This window comes from Abramis brama (assembly GCF_963993115.1).
Source record: "Abramis brama genome assembly, chromosome: 5".
NCBI lineage: Eukaryota > Metazoa > Chordata > Actinopteri > Cypriniformes > Leuciscidae > Abramis > Abramis brama.
Window position 1 is genome coordinate 3,614,745 of NC_139967.1, and position 21,307 is coordinate 3,636,051.

Consider the following 21,307-nt stretch of genomic DNA (forward strand, 5'->3'; position numbering starts at 1 on the left):
AGGATGTCCTCTTCCTCCTTCCACCCCACCACCACCAGATGGCCCCTTCCTTACTTCGCAGGGGGTGGTCTGCGCCCCTGCCTTCGTCTTCAGGCAGGATATGCAGATTCCGTACCCTCGGAATGCGAGTTACGGACGGGGCCTATGCCAAAGAATTTGATTGTTTGCTGAGCTCTTAAATAAATGTTCATTGTCACAGTATTAATTCTCCCGAGTCTTTCTGATAGAACTTATAGCTGTCAGTCCGCTCCACCTCAGTCCCATTGATGGTAAGAGGCTGTAGGATGGGAGCTCTCCTCCTAAAGTCCAGAATGAGTTCCTTTGTTTTGTCAGTGTTAAGAACAAGATCATTGTCCTCCCCATAGACAGTGACCCTGTGAACCATGTCCCTGTATGATGACTCATTACCCCCTCTGATGAGGCCAAGGATAGTTGTATCATCTGCGTACTTAATGATGATATTATTGTCTGAGTTGGTGACACAGTCATATAGTGAAAAAAGTATAGGGCTGAGACAACAGCCCTGTGGGGCTCCTGTGCTCACTGTAAGCTCAGATGAGACCTTCTTTCCCATCCTCACCACCTGTGGTCTATCTGTGAGGAAATCTGTTATCCAATTACAAGTGGTTGTTGGTACTCCCAGTTCTATCAGCTTACCGGTCAGCTTCATCGGCCGGATCGTATTAAAGGCTGAGCTGTAATCCAGAAACAATAGCCGTACATATGTGTTGTGAGTGTCCAGGTGCTGCAAAATATAATGAAGTGCCAGTGCCACCGCATCATCCACTGACCTGTTCGAGCGGTAGGCAAACTGAAGAGGGTCTACTGTGTCAGGAACCACAGAATTGATATGTTGTAGGACCAACTTCTCCATACACTTCATGGCAACCGACGTAAGCGCCACTGGTCTAAAATCATTCATCGTAATTGTGTTTGTTTTTTTCGGAACCGGCACTATAATAGAGGACTTAAAAATACGTGGGACTGTTTCTTGGAGGAGAGAGGTGTTAAAAATGTCCGTGTATACCTCCGCCAGCTGTTCAGCACAGACTTTAAAGAGGTGGTATAATGCCCTTTTCACAAGATCTAAAATAAGTCTTTGATGTCCCCAGAGTGTGTATGTGAAGTTTTAGCTCAAAACACCCCACAGATATTTTTATATAGCATGTTAGAGTTGTCACTTTTATGTTCACACCGGAGTCAGACAAAGATAGAGAGACTCAAGAAGAAGTGGCAACATGTAGACAACATTTCTGAATGGTTAGTTGATGAATTTATGTAGCTTATGTGTAGTTATCTTCTAGTCATTGATTAGCATATTCTGTCTTGATAATCTATAAATCGTGTTCCGGGGGCGGGGTTTATGTAAATTTTAGGGTTAGTGATGTCACTAACCCGGGAGGAAGCTCGTGTAGTTCCTACCAGCCGTTTGTTGTAGTCCCTAAAAAGCGATTTCTTTAAAAGCAAATATCTCCCTTTGCTTTGAACTTTGAGCGTTGTAACTTTGCAGATGTTGTTTATGCTCAAACAGCAACATTACACTACTAAAGTTAGAAAAGTGAAATCATACTCAACCACCCCTTTAAGGACTCTCAGAGCCACACCATCGGGTCCCACAGCCTTACGGGGGTTCACCTTCCTCAGAGCTTTAAGGACCTGCGTCACCTGCAATACAGTCTCCTCTGAGTTATAGGGGACTTTTAAGGGTATGTCTCTGTTGTTTTGGTTGAATTTGGCATAGAACTTGTTAAGGTTGTCCAGTAGAGAAGAGTCTTGGGTCACAGTTCTGTTTGCATCTTTCCTGTAGTTGGTGACTGACTGGATTCCTTGCCACATCCTTCTGCTGTTATTTTCCCTGTAACAGTTCTCGAGTCTCTGGGTATATGCCCTCTTGGCGGCCCTGATGGATTTTTGGAGCTCATATCTGACATGCTTATACTCCATGATGTCTCCTGACTTGAAGGCTGTACTCTGGTTTCTAATTTTGATGCGCACATCCGCATTAAACCAGGGCTTCTGATTAGAAAGAACTCTCATAGTTCTGGAGGGGATGCAAATGGAAGTGCACCAGTCAATATAGCTGCTAACAGTATCTGTATATTCATGGATATTGTCTGTGGCTTCCCTAAAAAATGCTCATATCAGTGGCCTCCAAACAGCCCTGCAGTTCCTCCAAAGCAGTATCAGTCCACATATTCACAGTTCTGACTGTGTCTGGGTCTGCTTTAAGCCTCCTGATGTAAATGGGCTGAAGCAGAATAGCAAAGTGATCACAGTTCCCAAAATGCGGCTTGGAGACAGCAGTATAAGCACTTCTAATATTACTGTAACATTTATCCAAAGTGCTATTTCCCCTGATGGGGAAGTTAACAAACTGATACAATCTGGGAATAGTTTTTCGGAGTTCACAATTATTAAAATGATTATATAATGTATAAATCATTTTATAATGATTATATATAATGATTATATAAATATATTTATACCATGGTCTGGGTGAATACTCGATTCTGATTGGCTGCAGTGTGTCCATTAAAAAGTGATAGAGGACACCTAGTAAAGGAGTTCTGGTGAAACTGACTGTTTACCGTTCGAAATTAATAAATACATGCGCTGGCTACATCAGCTGTGAGTAACCATAGCAACAGGCAGTCAAAGTATCCGTTTACAATTTATTGTATCAAAACAAAACTGAAGGGTTCTACGAGCTGAGCGGACTATAAATATCTCCGAAACCAAGTTATTGTTTGTAAAAACTTTAGATTTCGATTGTAAAACTAATTAAAATATAAACTAATGTTTTAAAAATGTGTTATTTGGCAAGTGACCATGGTATAAGCGGGTTAATGCCCTTCGAGGTGTCCATTGTCAGGTATTAATGGACTTCGGCGGAGGCAACCGTCCGACGCGCAGTTCACGCCTCGCCGTCGTCCATTAATACCTGACAATGGACACCTCGTCGGGCATTAACCCTTACATAATCAATATATAATGATTATATGCAGGTACTGGGAATTTTGACTGCTCTTTCTCTGCCATTATTGTGATTCTTCCTAGCTTTCGTGCCTCTCTCCGTGCCTCTTCGCCTCCTCGAGTCAAACGGGTGCGCGCATGTGGGCAGCTCCTGTAGCGGCGGGGGTGGTAGCCATGGTAGTGAGGGAGAGTGACAGTCGCCCAGCCAATCATTTCATTCGTTCCGAATGGAAATAAGTAGCTGTGTTTATTGCAGCCCTGAGAGGACTACAAACACTCGATTTTTATACTCTCCTTTTCAGAGTACTTACATTTTAATTACGTATAGGTATATAAAGACAGTTTAAACAAAAGTTTTTTAGAAAAAACCTGCCTACCCTGCCTTTAAAGGTAGGGTATGGGATTTGCAAAACGGCCGGCAGATTTTGAAAATACACAACTCAAATGGTCCTACCTTCTTTCCTCCAACGCTGGCCCTGACTCCACCCATTCTCTCTGTCTCTCGCGGTCACGCACGCGAGGGGGATGGGGGGAGGGGGGTATGGTACGACCGTTTGATTGACGAACTTACTGTCCAGTGATTCTAGGTGGTCTTGGAAATGATTGGCTGGAGTTTTTCGAGTCCTGCCCGTTCCACAGATGATTAAATTGCTTAATTTTCATTTCAGTGCTTCTAACTCAGTGGCTGTAAGTGGGTTAGGAATAGGATTTCAAGTGATTTTGAAAAAATGGACAAAAAAGAGAATCACATACCCTGCCTTTAACAGCTTGTACACAGACAAGCAGCTCTCAGTCCAGCTGTATGACAGTCTGTTGTTTGCTCTCCAAGATATTTCTGAGGAATTCCCGGGAACAGAGCCAAACTGAATGTGAATTACAGGTTTATTTGTAAAGGCCTGCTCCTGCAGGCAGATGGAATGTGACTGTCACTTTCCAGTTTGTGTCTGGACTTTCTGTTTGTATTTTTTAGGTAATTTGGTTCAGCTGTGTGTCATTAATTATCTTGTTTAGATCCTTTGGTTTGTCTCATGTATATATTCCCTGTGCTCTCCCTCAGTCTCTGTCGGTTCTCGTTAACGTTTGGTTGTGATTTTCTCCTGGTTCCTAAGTGTTTGATTATTAAAGTCTTTCTTGTTATTTCTCGTTGTGAGTATTTCTTAGCACCACGTTATGTAACCATGTTAACCATTTTGTTAACTCCGTAATACAGAGATGCTTTATCTAGGAAATGTATCAATATGTGATGCAGGTTCTTTCTTTCTTGAGTGTTTCAGTTGTGCTGGTCGCAGGAAACGCAGAGCTGTGAAAATAACAATACCTTCCTTCCCAGTGACGTCTGAAACATCCTTACACACAATTGCTTTATTTATTCAAAAGTTTTCAATTGGTCTGTAGCCTTATTTTCCAGATATTAAGAAAATGCATGAATGCCAAGGTTAGGTCAAGTATTCTGGAAATGACTCGGTATCCTTAGGAAACTCTTTTAAGTCTCCCAGTAAGGACTTCCAGATGAGGGCGGATGTGAATGAGTCAGTGCTAATTGCATCCCATTCCGAAATACAGTCTGGCTCATGGACTGAAACTGAAACGGAAGAACATTTGAGATGCTTGTGCTGAGATATCGACTTCTGTAAACATTCAGATATAGTGAGGCTAAAGAAAGTTTGCATGTTTTGTTTTTTTCATATATGGCTCATATAGTGTGAAGATGGATCTCACACTAGAGGAGGAAAAACTGTTATATTCAGAGGCCTAAACTGAGCAAAAAACATACAATTTTGTGCAGATGCTGATATATATATGGCCAGGAAGTAAGATAAAATATGCAATGAATGTTGCATACAAGGCCAATGTAATGAATGAGGTCTTTATAACAGTATATAGCACGTAAAATGCATAGATCAGTCGTCACTCTTTATCTACCAATAATATGTCTTAGTAAGATGATATTTAAATGCTTAGTTTTATGATCAAAGCTCTGTAGCTTTTATTCTGGGGAAAAAACATATAATGCAATGAATACAATGATGATCGAGAGATGAACAAATAAACGTTCCTCAAAAGTCTGTTATTTGATTCTCGCATATTAACATGATTTTTCTAAAATATGATGTATGGATAATCAAATAAATGTAAGTTGCTTCAGTTCAGTAAATGTCCATTACAAACAATATCAAAGTTATTCGTATATTTACTTTATAAAAATCAAGCACTGCATAAAATATGTATTATGCATTGCAAAGACATTATTATTATACTGTTAAAAACAAATCTAACTTCACTATTCTTGGAGTAAACATCATGCACATCCACTATATACGATATGCATTGTTGTTTAAAGTGCCAGTCAAGTATATAGTGGATGTACGTGATATATATATGTTTAAATGTTTGTATTAAAAGGCAAGGAAAATAAATGTATTTAAGGTTATTCTGCCTTTAAAATGTCTATCGTTGCACACAGAGCAATGATGCATGATATTAATGCCTCTAATATCTAATAGTAACATCAATCTCCATTATCAAAAACAATGTGTTTATCCATGGTTGTTCATCGAAGTATGCGCACTCTGTCTGTACTACTGAGACACACTGACAAAAATAGTATCCCTAAATCTACGGACAAAGCATCATCCGCTTTGTTGAATCAGAAATCCTAAATATGGAAATATTATTTGAATATATCCTGTTTTCACTCAGCAGTGTTAGTCTTTGAAGTATACAGTTTCTTCCTGCTCTGTGAAGCGTGTGATCTCACATGTCTGTAGAGTTCCCATGCTTGTTTCTGCAGATAATATAAACACATCAAAATATGTGAGAAAAAGATAGCCGAATTTTCATTTTTGAGCAAACTTAATCATTTAAATGTTTAAATTCCATCACCACAGCTGCCAATTATAAAACACTCACGCAAATAAAAAAATACGTTGGATGTAAAAAGGTGTGCTAGATTACACATCTGAGTTAACAATCTGTCATCATCAATAATAATAAACAAAGCCTGAAAACATTATAGAATGCAGGCCTACAATCATAAGAACTATTAAAAAGGTTCAAGTTGTAGCTAGAAGTTGAGCTTCAGTTGATGCAAACTGTGAAATATGCGGTTCCTGTCTCGGCTTGATATAATCACACCCTATGAGAACTGGAAAATAAAGCAAAGGAGACTGTCTTCTGCAGTCAAATAATATTTTGATTTTGTTTCTGATGTTATTGTAGCCTACTTTGATATATGCAGAGGGTCCATAAGTCTAAAACCACATTGAAAATCTGGGATTATAATCCAATATAAACAAATACTAACACTTTCTTTTCTCTTCTATATCTATTTGAAAATGTTTTAATAATTTTTAGACTATGTTAGACTACACTGGGAAGGAGCCTAGGGGGCACTTACATATTTGTGTCCTATTGTTAATTTGAATAAAAGCGTCTGCTAAATGATTAAATGTAAATGTTTAAACATTTAAAACAAAAGGTTATGCTAAAAATAAGAAATATAAGATTATTTAGTAACATATTTAGTGTCGTTGAATCGCGCTATGTTGGTTTGCATCCTTGACACAATATCCGAAACTACTGTTTCTTTTGTCTGGTTCGAACTGGTTATCTCGCTGTACTACTGATGTGAGTCAACTCAGTACTTCCGGTAGTGACGTCAGCGCCCCGCATATAAATAGCGCACGAGCTCAGCGTTGAGACAAAGCGCTTCCGGCGACGACTTCATGTAATTCTTCACTGACAGGGTGAAAAACCCAGACTTTCTGCTGAGGGTAACCCCCTTGGAACCGAATGAAGAAACAAATCTTACTACATTTCACATACCGAGGACTAGTAAGAAAAGGGAAAAAGAGTAAAAGAAGAAAATGGACAAGTTTATATTACGAAAGGCCGAGCCCAAGGACGTTTCTGACATACTGCGACTCATAAAGGTAAAAACAGACCTACTGCGCATGCGCGTATAACATTTCACATAATAATAATAATAATAATAATAATAACTATTGTAACGTTTAATTTAAGAAAATGTTTACGTTCTGGTCGTTTGTGGAGTAATATACGCCGTCTAATTAATTTTAGGAACTTGCGAAATTTGAGGAAATGGAGGAACAGGTCGTCCTGACCGAGAAAGGTACAGAATTCGGTCTCCGTCGTTTCAGTGTATGATATTTATCAGTGTATTTGAACGTATGATGGTTATTTATGCCTGTTTATGTTTCAGAGCTGCTCGAGGACGGTTTCGGAGATCATCCGTTTTATCACTGCGTCGTCGCAGAAGTACCGAAGGATAAACAGTCTCTTGAAGGCAAGTTAACAACATCAGGGTTTTTTTTTTTTTTTTTTCAAGATTAATTCTGAACTTTTCTGACTTATTTATCGTGAATCAATATTGTTACAGCTAATGTTACTTGGTTACGATGAAACCGTTACACTTTTATCTCTCTGCGTCATGGATGGGAAGTGACGCTCCAGTGACTCTTGCTCTCTTTAACTCTGTGAAATTCTTGGTTTACTCACGATCCTCATGTTTTTCCACTTCAGGTTATACAGTGGTTGGCTTTGCTATGTACTACTTTACCTATGACCCCTGGATTGGGAAGCTGCTTTATCTGGAAGACTTCTATGTGATGCAGGAATTCAGAGGTATGAAGACATGCTACCTGTTGCTGTAAACAAAGAATTGCTTTGAAATGGTCATGTATAATATATCATATCTATTATTTATTTATTTCCCTACAATTCAGGTTATGGGATGGGCTCTGAGATCCTGAAGATGCTAAGTGAGGTATGCATAATGCATTAGAGAACCTTTAAATATTTGTCTTGTTATGGGTAATTTAAACACCTTTTATTCAAATGTTTTTTGTCTTGTTATGGGTTATTAAACGCCTTTTATTCAAATGTTTTTGTCTGTAGACGGCAGTGAAGACTCGCTGCAGCGGGATGCACTTCATCGTGGCCGAGTGGAACACGTCATCCATCGAGTTTTACAAGCGGCGCGGAGCATCGGATCTCTCCCACGAGGAGGGATGGCGTCTGTACGAGATCGACAAGTGCAACCTACTCAAGATGTCATCCAAGTAGACGCCAGTGCAGAAGAAACAGTTTGATAGAGGAGGATTTTTAATAGAGTAGACCAGTGTTTCCCAACCCTGATCCTGGAGGCACAACTCCACACACTATACAACTCCTCCTAATCTGAGCTAAAGACTAGAAGTAGAAAGGACGCATCCAAAATGTGCACCGTTGCTGTGCCTCCGGGAACCGAGTTGGGAAACACTGGAGTAGACGACAATCGTTGATACACCTGCAATGTATTGTTTACAATAAAGCTTTTAATTTTAAGAAAGAGACTGAGTGATTGATCTCTGATTTTGGTCTTGGTAAAGGTGTTGGATCAGCATGTTGTCAAAAAAGAAACACTAGCAACTCTAATGTTTTGGTTTAGTGTTATTTCAAAATATTAAATCAATCTTGACATGTTGAAAGTAACTTTCTTCTAACAGACAGGTTTAAAAAGTAGGAGTGTTGGACTTGAAGACTGAGGATAAAGAACCGCAAGAGCGACTCGAGAGCATTTGCTTTCGAAATCTCTCACGCTACTTGATGTCATAAAACACGAGTCGAACATCTAATGACGTCCTTCAGGAAATATTTTAATCATATGATGATGTTCGGAAACCAACAGATGTTAAAATCAAACGAAACAAGCTTAGAGGTTGTTTTGTTGCTAACATTTGCAGTTTCGCTTTGTTTGCGAAGAAAGAGGAAGTTCAGGGTGTTCCGACTCAAAAACATGCTAACCCCAAATATAACGTTTCCTCTTAAACTCTTGAACTATAGATGTATATACTTATCATAAATCACATCACACTGTGTGTATATATAATTTATTTAGGTACACCAGTGCATTTTAACACAATCCCAGTAGTTAAAAACGTTCCAGACAGACCACTAACGCCTCTCTGATGATCAACGAGAAAGAGGAAGTGGCTAGTGCAAAAGTATGTCATAAAAGTGAGCGAACGATGGAGATCTCAAATCTGCCGTACCACAGCCGCCTGAGAGTTGATTATGTACCTATAAACAAACACAGCAAGTGAAAGTCATGATGATTTCTGAGAAAGTGAAGATTTAGTAGAAACAAAACACACGTATATAAACTATAAATATGAAACTAAATAGCATTTATTTTAAATAAAACAGTTAAAGGGACAGTTCACCCAAAAGTAAAAATGTTGCCATCATTTACTCACCCTCAAGTTGCTTCAAATCTGTTGAACACACAAAATAAAACATTTTGAAGAATGTTGGTAATCAAACAGTTGATAATCGCCATTGACTTCCATAGTATTATTTTTCCTACAATAGAAGTCAGTGTAACTTGGAGATATGTGTCATTCTCTGCAACATCAGCGAAAATCTTACTTAGCCATTTTGACTTGTTTTCCAGTACAAATATCTAAGATATCTGAATATCTTAAATCAATATAAGTTTACTTGAAAAGCAAAAATTACATCAGATATTTTAGTTTTATTAAAAATGCATCAATTAAGTGAGTTCATGCTTTAAACTATATGGGGTCAGAAAAATAAACTTAATTGAAAGGGGGGAAAAAAGATTATTTTTCTGAACCCATTGGCAGTTTTTTCCCCTTGTTTTATGCATAAAGTATATTTTGATATTTTTTTCAGAAAACAAGACGCAATGTGTCATTTTAATTCTCAAGTAAACGTATATTAAATTTAAGAAGGTTTAGAATTTGTACTGGAAAACAAGACATAAATATGTAACACAAAAATCACTTTAGAAGTGTATGAAATACTGAGTTTGAGTGTAGAGAAGATGTTGCAAGTAATGTTACTTTTGAGTTACTGTGAGATTATATATATATATATATATATATCAACAGTCTGAGTACCAATCTTCTCTAAAATATCTTTTGTGAAAGACACTCATACAGGTTTGGAACAACTTGAGTGAGTAAATAATGATCAGAACATTTATTATGTTTGGGTGAAATCTCCCTTTAAAGCAAAACATTTAAAGATAGGGCAAAGAAGCTATTGTGTCTGTGATTGGATGATGTTGTTAGTTAACGTGATTCTCTACACCTGTGTGAACTCATTTCATACATTCACTAAAAATCATGGAAATACAAAAATTGTGGATTTTAATGGCGGACACTCACTTTATAAGGTAATCTGGCAATTTTACAACCATTTAACTTGTTTTATGTGTCAGGAATTCTCAATGCCATATGGAAAAGGGCTTGATGTGACTTCATACATGTTGTTTATTCATTTTGTGCAGCTGTGTTGTGTTTCCATGCTGTTTAATATGTTGTACCTAAGCTTTGGTCTCCCCGCTGGAACTCTTTTCCGCTTGATCCTGTTAAAAGACAAAGCGAAGTGAAAGCTCAGTGTCACAATATCTGCAGCTCAAACGCTACAACACGGCTCTAGAAATGCCAAGTCACTTCGATTCCCAGAGAATGCATTAGCTAATTAAGACATGTATACCTTCTGCTGAGGCTTCTTTGAGGCTGGCGTGTCTCTGATCAGCTTCTCCACAGAAACATAAGCCTGAAGCGCCAGCTCGTATATAGAGTCTCCTGTGTTCTGTGTCGTGGGAAGATTAGAAACAATCACTTCAGTGTAAAGAGTCATTCACACACATACTGGGATTTTTCTTTTTTCAGTAGATGTATTGTTTGTGGTAGTGTGTGTGTGTGTTTCAACTGCTGAATGCCCTGATGTTATTGGAGGGTTACACAACTGGTCATAGCTGTTGGAAAACTGCATTGCCGGTAAAAATAATACAGTAGTCAACATCTGAAGGGGATCAAAAAAGTTCATCAAAGTTGTCCTAAGACAAGAACGGGTATTGTTCAAAAGTCATGTATAACTTTGATTAAAAAGTTTTGATCCACTTCAGATGTTGACTACTGTATTTAATTTTAATGTCACAACAAATGTGGTTTTTTTTGCTGCTTAAAATTCAATGCATTTCAGCATGATATAATAAACAGGACTTTCAATGTATGAATTAAACTCACTCAGAATGCCAATAATACATGACAAGGTTTGTGTGTATATATATATTACACACACACAAACACACTTGCCCGTGTATGTATGTATATATACACACACACACACACACACACACACACACACACACTTGCCTGTGTGTGTGTGTGTATATATGTATGTATATGTGTATATAGTAGTCCAGATGCAAAAGCCTCTAAATGCCATCTGAAATTTTCTTCTAGAATGATCATTTTTATCAAGCTTGTATATTTAAGTTCAGTAATTTCACTTAAATGACAATTCATAGGTAATTTTCATTGCCATTTAAGTCAAATTACTGAAATTAAATATACGAGCTTGATAAAAATGATCATTCTAGAAGAAAATTTTAGATGGCACTCTTCATATATATAATAATCTCGCAAAGACACAGTAACTCAAAGTAACATTACTTGCAACATCTTCTCTACACACAAACACAGTATTTATACACTTCTAAAGTGATTTTTGAGCTAGATGTCTTTTTTCCAGTACAAATTCTAAACCTTCTTAAATTAATATACATTTACTTGAGAATTAAAATGACATATCGCATCTTGTTTTCTGAAAAATGTATCAAAATATAGTTTTTGCATAAAACAAGGGAAAAAAAACTGCCAATGGGTTCAGAAAAATACCCCCCTTCACTTAAAACTCACTTAATTTATGCATTTTTCAGAAAACTTAAATATCTGATGTAATTTTTGCTTCTCAAATAAATTTATCTTGATTTAAGAATGTTTAGATATTTGTACTGGAAAACAAGTCAAAATTGCTAAGTAAGATTTTCGCTGTTGTTGCAGAGAATGACATATATCTCCAAGTTACTCGCAAAAACTGTGCTAGTCAGATTACTAGGCTTCGTTTGAATGGCCATCAATGAAGAAAGTGCAATGCATTATGGGGCCAGATGGTGTAGTAGTGTAGCAAACTGGTCTATGCAATAATCCGGCCTAAGCTTGAGCACATGAGGTGACCTGAGGGGCATCGGGGTGAAATCAGCCTATTTTGGGCTGTTTAATGTTTTTAACCAGTGACCCCGTTAGCTGTTCAGGACGTATCTTTCAGCATATCTGACAGGACGAGGACACGCAGCGTCGAAACTGCCCTTTAGAGAGATCCTAATCTGAAACCGCTCGCTCGTGCCATGATGTGTGTTGACAGGGATTCAGCAGGACGTGTGTGTGACGGCGAGAGATAGCGAGAGAGGTTCACACCACTTTCCACTGCAAAGACCACGTTAGTTACTATCAAAACACACACGCAGCTCATAATAAACACAGTGTTGATGCACATCCCAGCGGGAGGTTCAGCTTGTGTCCTTGGGAGTTTTTAGGAATGTGTTTCAGCTGCTGTTTTGGTGGAAAGTTACAGATCGTAACCTCGCCTCGCCCTTTTCCTCCTCCTCTCGATCTGAGGTCCGCTCAAAAACACTGTCCCACCACATGATGATAACATCTCACAACCCCACCGCCAATAAAAATAGCCGGCACACAGGAACTGGAGACACGCCTACCTTTGCGATGGTCACTGCCTCTTGTGGATAATACATGGAAGCTCCCACCGCCATTAGACCAGTCGGGTAGACCAGTCTCTTCAGTCTCGAGCCTTCAAGTGCACAATAAAATCTGACTGACATCAAACTTTTTTTCTACTTTATTCATTTATTTTGAAAGAAATGAATAGGACATTACTATTTATTACATAATTCTGAAGTCAAAATGCATCAGTTTCCACAAAAATATGAAGCAGCACGACTGTTTTTTAACATTGATAATAATCAGAAATGTTTCTTGAGCAGCAAATCATCATATGTGACCATGTACCATAAAACCAGTCAAATTGAACTGTGAACAGTGAAATTGAGATTATACATCATATAAAAGCTGGATAAATAAGCTTTCCATTGATGTATGGCTTGTTAGAAGATAAGTTGAGATGCAACAATTTGAAAATCTGAGGGTGCAAAAAAATCGCCTTTAAATTTGTGCATTTATGTTGGCGATTGTGCTGCATTCACTCATAAAAATTACTGTTTTATATATTTACGGTAGGAAATTTACAAAATATCTTCATGGAACTTGATCTTTACTAAATATCCAAATGATTTTTGACATAAAAGAAAAAAACGATATTTTTGACCCATACAATGTACAAATATACCCGTGCGACTTGTGACTGGTTTTGTGGTTCAGATTTTGGTCTCTTTAATAAAAAGCAGAAATGCATCAAAACAAAACTTTCACTACCTCTTCCAAGGAAAAGGCCCAGGATCCCGGCAAAGCCGATGATTCCGGCTCTGGGGTAAAACTCAGGCGGAGGGTTCTTCAAATAGGCATAACTGTCTGCATTACAGGGATAAAGATTAACTTAACTGATGCAAGTTTATTGAAAAAGTAAAAAAAAGCATGTTTTCTTTGTGTTCATGTAGGAAAGTGTTTGCTTACTCTGCCCAAACTGTACAGTGCCGTCAACCTTGGGTTTCACCGTCCCATAGACGCCCTGAGATTCAATGCAAAAACAGAATCCAGAAATGAGGATCACTAGTTTCTTTTACTTTATTAGAAAATGAAATGCCACACACACCGTGAGAAAAGACCTAGTCTGACTGAAGAACATGAGAAAAAGAATGACCGCTTTCACTTTCATTGCAACCAAAGCAGCAAGTAATTATTTAAAAAAAATTCTAAAGTAAGATGAATGGTTGATAACTTCACTTAAACCCTTTATATACAGTATAATGCATTATACAATTATTTTTAATGCATTAATTATGCCTTGTAATGCACCTTATAATGCATTATATCGTCTCATGAATAATTGTAACCACAGTTATAATGCATTATGTAATCCTTATCTATTCATTGCTACACTTTTAGAGTATTAATATGCATGACAAACAACTAATTTCAGGTGTGACAAGGAATCTGCAAATATTCGAATGCATTGCAAATATCTGTGAAAAGAAATAATGCATTATAACGTACATTATGAAAACCTTTATAATGCATTATACATAAAGACTTTAAAATATTACATAATGACAGTCCAAAAGGTTTATCACTGTACTTTATGTCTAGGTTATATTTTAATATTTGCTAAATGCACATCCTGGACAGATCTTTATCAGTAGCCATAAACCCATAATGCATGACCGAGAGTCTATATCTCATCAGATAGTCTGCTATATGTGCTCTAAGAGATAAGATAATATAGATATATGAATGTGCAAAAGTGTCCTTAGCTAACTAAGGACAACTATTAAATAATACTAATTAATAATTAAACAAAATGGGGGAAAAAAATGACAGAAGGATTTGGAGATCTCCTTAGAATTCATATGTGCGCAAATGTTATTGTTCACTAAATCTAATTAAAAAATTATTTTAGTTAAATTAAATAAAGCAAATTTTAGATTTAAAGTTTAAAATTAGAATAAGAAATTAGAAATGTTGCTTTGGCAACTAACTGAAACATGTTTAAGCTGAAATGCTACAATTACTGACAGTAAAAACATAAAATAAATAAAGCTAAATAGAAATAATTAAAGACAAAAGCACAAAATTAAAAAAATTAAAATAAAAAAATATATATTAGGTTGAATATTAATGAATTTAAATGAACTAAATTAATTAATGAATACTATAATACTGTGTCATACCACTGAATTGTGTGCTTGTTTATTAAATATTGTCGAATTGCATTGTTTTAAGCAAATAATATGAATGTAGCAGCTTCAGACATATTAGCATGTTTCAGGTTCTAATGTGTGGTTTCATGTGGCTTTACCAAATGGGATGGCAAAAACACTGACTGTTTTCAAACAGGTCCTGCTGTACACAACTGGTCAGACAAACAGAGAGTCCCACACAAACTCACACCATTGGGTGCTGACATATTCAATCAAACTCAGCAGAATTTCACTTATTTTCAAGGCGTTCTGCTTTCAGATGTGGGTCAGCGTGTGCTTTCCTCGAGTGTTTCATGCCAAGTAAAACTAGAGTAGAATAGAGAGAGCAGACTGGCAACGAGTCAAACGCTTTATCAGCTGCTGTAAAGTGCAGTGTCTGCAGTTCTCTGACTAATGACATGCTGGATTTCATCATTATGATAAATCTTCCACTCTGTAATGTTAGTGGACGGAGTGATACGGAAATTTAATTAAATTAAACGTGGAGGATGTGAACTGAGAAGAAGAATTACATATATATACGATATATACGACAGAGGATTTGTTAAAGATTTGATTTTATGACGTGATAGTATGTCCCACAGCTTGTCTACTCTTCTGCTACACACTCAAAAGTATGTACTTTTTCTTTACAAGAAGAGTACATGCTTTTAGGGTGTAGTATGAGTAGGCAATCACATGATTCACTTCTTGGAAGAGAGTCAATGCAATTCACTTCTCTGTTGAAGGTCAAGCGAATGTTATGAAAAACATCATGAATATAAACGCATTTACAAGGCAGGAATACGTTTGTAGCTGAAATAAAATATCGGACTATATAAATGCATGTGTATCAACTGAATTTAAAACATTTCTATAGGTTCATAAAGAGCTCAAAAGAATAGACATGCGCCTAATCAGTCTAAAAGCTTTATATAATAAAGTTTGTATTTATATATCACTAGTTGATTGATTAACATGGCATAATTTATGCTGAAAAATGTTGTAAATGCATGATTTACGATTATCCCGAGGCGCAGCGCTGACTGGAACGAGGCTTTGTCTGAACAAGTGCAAAAGCGAGAGGGTTTAAAAACAGTCGTTGTTGATGCAATAGTCTTTGGTAAAGACACATGTAGGTATCTGGGTCACAGAGAGCAGAAATCTGTCCTTTGCACAAGCAAACACAATGGCTATATGTTCGGAAATGAAGCATACTAGCATACTGTTTACTGCACAGTGTACACTGAAAACTGCCAACTATTTCTAATAATACAGTCAGTAGTCAACATTTGAAGTGGATCAAAAAAGTTCATCAAAGTTGTCCTAAGACAAGAACGGGTATTGTTCAAAATTCATGTATAACTTTGATGAAAGGTTTTGATCCACTTCAAGTGTTGACTACTGTAGTGTGTGTACTACTGTACTGTAACCTCATCAGAATCCTCAAGTTATTTTCTGGATATGTTCGGGATAGTAAAGCTATGGGTGCTCATGGGTACCTGGACTGTGTGTTTGGCCGAGCTGGCCGTTTGCTGGACGCGGATCAGACCACCAGAAACCAGGAAAATCAGATCCGCAATGAAGAGAAACCAAATCATTCAAATGATTATAAATCACTGTGTAAAGAGTCACAGATTATAGGAAAGAGCTGCATTCCATAATTTATCTCGAAACATTCAGAAACTAGTTTAATGTATTCGCTTCTCTTCAAGTAACGTTCAGATTCCATTTCCATTTGTCATTTCAGACATTTCCATTTAATTTTGTAAAAACAAACAAAACTCATGTTCTCCTTGTAAACAGCTCCTTTCCTGTACCCTTGTACGTACCAGATGGAAGTTATGGATTCTTTTGTAAGCGCATTACTGTACACATGATTTTTGCTTGTTTTTCCAAACTGAGGCATTATTTATTATTCTTCTCTGTAGTAATGGACAGAAGGTCACAGATGCAGTACATGGAGCTTAACCTTTGACCCCGAGACATTCCTTCAAGGTCTGTTGTCTGTAAAATCACATTCAAAAACACTGTGACCAGCTTTGTGTCTTGAACGACTTCTAGAGAGAAATGTACAAGAAAAGTATGAAGTAATAAACTAAAAAGCTTTCAAATGCACAAAAGTCTTATAGAATGCAGCTCTGATTCACAATTCAGACACCAAAAATTGAAAAAGTGAATTTCGAGTGTTTAGAAAATGAATATCAAATCAATTAGGCAAGACAGAGTTATTAGTCAATTAGATTTGAGATATTTATAGATTTACATATTTCTTTTTCTACTAATATTATTATCCAGTATGAGTGTAATAGATTATTTTAGTTGAGTTGAACATGTTTGAATCTCATTTCATCCTAAAATCAAAAGCAGGAATAGAAAAATACAACATCCAGTTTTAGGACCATTCAGATTAATAATAATAATTTTGCATTGTGACATTACATTATTTTTCTTATGGGAAAAAAATACTGTATGTCATCCCCAAATAAAAAAATAATTAATATTATCTATGATCTGGACTTATGATATCCTGGCTGATTGGTGGTTTCCAGCGGTTGTAAATGATTGAGTTATTCCAGTGAGTGTTGTACATGATTGTAAAGCGTTTCTGGTGTTGTAGATGATTATTAGGAACATATTCTGTTATGAAATGAGGAGATGGAGCGATAGAAAAGCCATGCAGAGCAGATTCGCCAACATGCTGCAAGCTCACGCCGCTGAGTTTAATGCAGAAATACACAAGTGCACTCTGTTTTAATGATAATGTGTTGGCCAGTACAGAAGATCAATCCTCTCTGCTGTTGTAGAGCTTGGAGAGAGATGTGTGTGACACAGGTGAGTGTGTGCCGCAGGTGAGTGCGTGTGTGTGCCGCAGGTGAGTGTGTACCTGGCACCAGGTGACGTACGGTTCTGCTAGTTTTCTCAGTGTGGAAACGGCCTCTTCCACCGGCCCGGTCTCCGGCTCCACATGCTGGATCTTCTGCGCCGTCGTCGTGTAGAGAGACAGCTAAGAAAGCAACGTTTGTTACAATCATCATCATTTCCTCAACATTAAACTCTGGTTTGCTGATCATTCGGGTTCTGATGAACCTCTGGGTCAAATTTCCCACCGAAGTCAAAGGAAAAACTATGAAATTATAACTATGCCTGCTCTAGGACAAAATATATATTTTTTGTTGTTGACAATTTGTTGCATTTTGACATTATTTTCATGACATTTAAGCACATTTTCTCTCATTACCGTAACGCATCTGGACATTTTTCTTTTGAGTGTTTTGTCATTTTAATTAAATTTGATTTTAACGTAAAACTCTCATTTGTTTTTGTAGCGTAATTGACATTTTGCATCCCGACATTTTACTTTTGAGCTTAATGTTAAACTCTTGTTTGTAATACAAATTAGAAGGACAGATCATTCAGGTTCTGTTGAACACATTCGGGACAAATTTCACTCTTAAAAAAAAAAATGAAATTATATTTTGCATGAAGAAAACTACACCTACTTTATGACTATTAATATATATTTTTGTATTTTGACACTATTTTCATGACAATTAAGCACATTTTCTCATTACTTTATACATCCAGACTTTTTATTGGAGTTTTTTGTAATTGTCATTATTCTCAATGGTGATTCTTATTACTGCAATAAAGTAAAAAATGCAGAAATACAATCTTTTTATTTTTTATTTATTGAAATCAACATGAATTAAGACACATTATGATGTTCAAATATCTCTTATTGTCATGAAAATGCAAATATTTTGGCTTCATTTACCTTATGTAAAGGTAACTTCCAGTTGATTTTAGGGTTAAAATATGACCATGTGAAGTTTTAAAACAAATACATCATCTAGACAAAAGCAATGTTGTTATAGAGTTAATGTTAAAATGACAATTGTTTCCTAAATGTTAAACTCTTATTTGTGGAAGGACAGATCATTCAGGTTCTGTTGAACACATTCGGGACAAATTTCACTCTTAAAAAAAAAATATGAAATTATATTTTGCATTAAGAAAACGATGCCTGCTTTATATGACTATTAATATTTTTTGTATTTTGACATTATTTTAATGCCAATTCACCCCAAATTCTCATTACCGTAAAGCATTCAGGCTTCTTATTTTTGAGTTTTTCTAACTGCTATGGTGATACTTGTTTTCATTAGATTCTCATTACTGTAATATAGTAAAAAATACTGCAATAATTTTTTTTTTTTTTTAAATCAGCATGAATTATATGGGCAGTACAACAAATACTATGATGTTCTTAACTGTCACAAAAACACAAGCTTGCTTTTCTTTAAGTAAAAACATTATTTTCCGTTAAGCTTAGGGTTAAAATGTGACCCTGTGAAGTCTATAAAAGTACCTCATCTACACTCAAAGTTGTGCTGGGTTTGTCATCGGCGGCAGCCAGGACAGAAGTTGAGATCAATCCCAGAGTTCCTGAGACTCCTGCAACTCCTCCAACCTATCAGGACAAAACACAGAGCATGAATGAAGTTCCTGATCCAGAAACCCCCATGTTTGGACCAACATAAACCATCGCAGAACTTCACAACGGCTTCTTTATCTACAGACACTCCGGGCTGTACTCACTGTCAACACATTCAGAATGTTTCTTGTTTAAGCAGGAATAACATACGGACACATATTTACTCAAACACAGTTGTTTTGAGGACATTCAAGGTCCCTGAAGTGTCTGAAACTGTGGGGGATTTAATGAGAAACACTAACACGATATCAGAAAGTGGAGGTCAAATCATTTCAAATACGGACGAGGGTTGACGACACATCATCTTTACTGTTTCAAACCTGTATGAGTGTGTGTCTTCTGCTGAACACAAAGGAAGATATTTTTAAGAATGTTGGTAACCATTCAGTTGATGGAAGTCAATGGGGTCCAACAATTGTTTGGTTACCAGAAGAAAGACACTCATACAGGTTTGAAACAACTTGAGGGAGAGTAAAGATGACAGAATTTTCATTTTTAAGAGAACTATTCCTTTATTTATTTATTTTTATCATTTATATTTATTTAAAATGTTATTTTTTACTTTGCTGATGAGGTTTATAATGTGTACATACAGCTAAAAAAATCTGACTTTATTTTTATTTTACAGGGTGTAATATGACAAAAGGTCAGGTTTTCACAGGGTATGATGACTTTCTATTCGCACTGTACAAAACAGTTTAGGCGCTCACATATCGCGCCTAAAAACGCATAGAAAACGCTAGGCGCGCCGCGTTCTCCTTTTTCCAAAGCGCTCGGGTGGTTGCGCTCCGGAGGCGTCTGTCGTTGCTAAGCTTGGTTCTTGTCACGTGACCTGCGGTGCGCTTGCGGCATTCTGAAAAGTTGAGATGTTTTTATCTCGATGCGGCGCGGACGCGCTTGGAAAAAACGAGCGCGTCGCTTCCATTATGAGCGCGCATACCGCGCGTCTACATTTGAAATAACGAACTTGCGCGCGCAAAAGACGCGATATGTGAACAGGCCCTTAAGTTTCTTTTTATGATTTAGCGGTGTTTTATTACCATCTAGAGTCTAGTTTCAGAAACGCACATTCGCAACTCACAGTTATCAGACAGGCTGATACATTTGGATAAAAATCGGCGAACTGCTATAAAACATAAGATCTGTAAAGCGATATCAAATTAAATGTCATTTTATTTTTCAGCACAAACAGTGTCAAAGTCAATACAGCCAAAAGAGAGTTGAACTTTTATACCGGTATGAAGATCTAACACTAAGCGAACTAAGAGCTTTTATGCACTAAACCCACTCTACAGAATTACAGCATCCTGAAATGGTAGATAGAATAATATCTTTATTTAAAAGTAAAAATTTTTTTTTTTTTAATTGCTGTGTCCTTGTATTTCCTGTCCTCAAATGCCTCTTTAAAGCTACAAAAACCAAATGATCATCTTTATAATGACCTAAACTGAACTGAACTCATAGTACATGTGTATTTAAGACTGAACAGCGCACGACTGTACGCATTATGAGTGTATTAGTCACGAACACACACACTGAAGGATCAGCTGAAGTTTAAATTCTCACCTTGTACATGTTCCCGTCCTCTTCTTCTTCTTCTGCTGCTCCATTGAGCGGCCGCGCGCAGACTCTCGCGCACAGCGCCGCCTGCAGTTCATAACGTGTAACTACACTCACAGCTTCACCTCACATACACTCATTCTTGACAGAAGTATCAAGACACCAAGGCATAAAACATTGCGAAAATTACAAATAATTTCTGATAATGATTTTGCAATAGAATATAATTGTTGTTTTTTTTCATGTATGTATTTATTTTAGTGCTGTCAAACTGATTAATCACACCTAACATAAAAGTTTGTGTTTATATGTGTTTGCATATCGAAAAACTTAGATGTGATTAATCGAGTTGACACCACACACACACACACACACACACACACATATATAATTTACACATATATAATATAAACAAACTTTTATGTTACATATTAAACGATTAAACGGCATATTTGTGTTTTCAATAATTCTGTTGTAGAGTTGATTAATGATCAAGTAAGTGGAAAATTGTTTGTCGATGTGCAAGACAT

At 36.8% G+C, this 21,307-nt stretch overlaps 2 protein-coding genes across 5 annotated transcripts; one reads left to right on the forward strand and one right to left on the reverse strand.

Annotated features, from left to right (window-relative positions):
- Window positions 1–6,670: 6,670 nt before the first annotated feature.
- Window positions 6,671–8,325, forward strand: LOC311082385 (diamine acetyltransferase 1-like). Its single transcript, XM_084113183.1, has 6 exons — window positions 6,671–6,905; window positions 7,054–7,105; window positions 7,196–7,279; window positions 7,516–7,617; window positions 7,719–7,759; window positions 7,891–8,325. The coding sequence occupies exons 1-6, from the start codon at window positions 6,840–6,842 to the stop codon at window positions 8,056–8,058; spliced, it is 513 nt and encodes a 170-aa protein (XP_083969309.1). The 5' UTR covers window positions 6,671–6,839; the 3' UTR covers window positions 8,059–8,325.
- Window positions 8,326–8,848: 523 nt separating this feature from the next.
- Window positions 8,849–20,878, reverse strand: apooa (apolipoprotein O, a). Of its 4 annotated transcripts, XM_084113179.1 has the most exons (11): window positions 20,784–20,878; window positions 19,092–19,193; window positions 17,607–17,726; window positions 16,222–16,254; window positions 13,497–13,551; window positions 13,299–13,394; window positions 12,566–12,657; window positions 10,498–10,596; window positions 10,325–10,366; window positions 9,231–9,248; window positions 8,849–9,054 (listed from the first exon to the last, which is right to left on the reverse strand). In XM_084113179.1, exons 1-9 carry the CDS (start codon window positions 20,790–20,792, stop codon window positions 10,325–10,327), a joined length of 648 nt encoding a protein of 215 aa, XP_083969305.1. In that variant the 5' UTR covers window positions 20,793–20,878; the 3' UTR covers window positions 8,849–9,054; window positions 9,231–9,248. The 4 variants fall into 4 exon arrangements, with proteins under 4 accessions (XP_083969305.1, XP_083969307.1, XP_083969304.1 ...); XM_084113181.1 differs by lacking the exon at window positions 16,222–16,254 and having other exon boundaries at window positions 20,784–20,877; XM_084113178.1 differs by lacking the exon at window positions 9,231–9,248 and having other exon boundaries at window positions 20,784–20,877.
- Window positions 20,879–21,307: the final 429 nt, after the last annotated feature.

What these genes read in the sequence shown, in the direction of transcription:
- LOC311082385 (XM_084113183.1), top strand. Translation starts at nt 6,840, where the DNA reads ATGGACAAGTTTATATTACGAAAGGCCGAGCCCAAGGACGTTTCTGAC. An exon ending in GGTCGTCCTGACCGAGAAAG is followed by an intron (nt 7,106 to 7,195) that starts GTACAGAATTCG and finishes TTTATGTTTCAG; the next exon opens with AGCTGCTCGAGGACGGTTTC. An exon ending in TGTGATGCAGGAATTCAGAG is followed by an intron (nt 7,618 to 7,718) that starts GTATGAAGACAT and finishes CCTACAATTCAG; the next exon opens with GTTATGGGATGGGCTCTGAG.
- apooa (XM_084113179.1), bottom strand. An exon ending in CGTACGTCACCTGGTGCCAG is followed by an intron (nt 16,255 to 17,606) that starts GTACACACTCAC and finishes ATCCGCGTCCAG; the next exon opens with CAAACGGCCAGCTCGGCCAA. An exon ending in CGGCCAAACACACAGTCCAG is followed by an intron (nt 13,552 to 16,221) that starts GTACCCATGAGC and finishes ATTGAATCTCAG; the next exon opens with GGCGTCTATGGGACGGTGAA.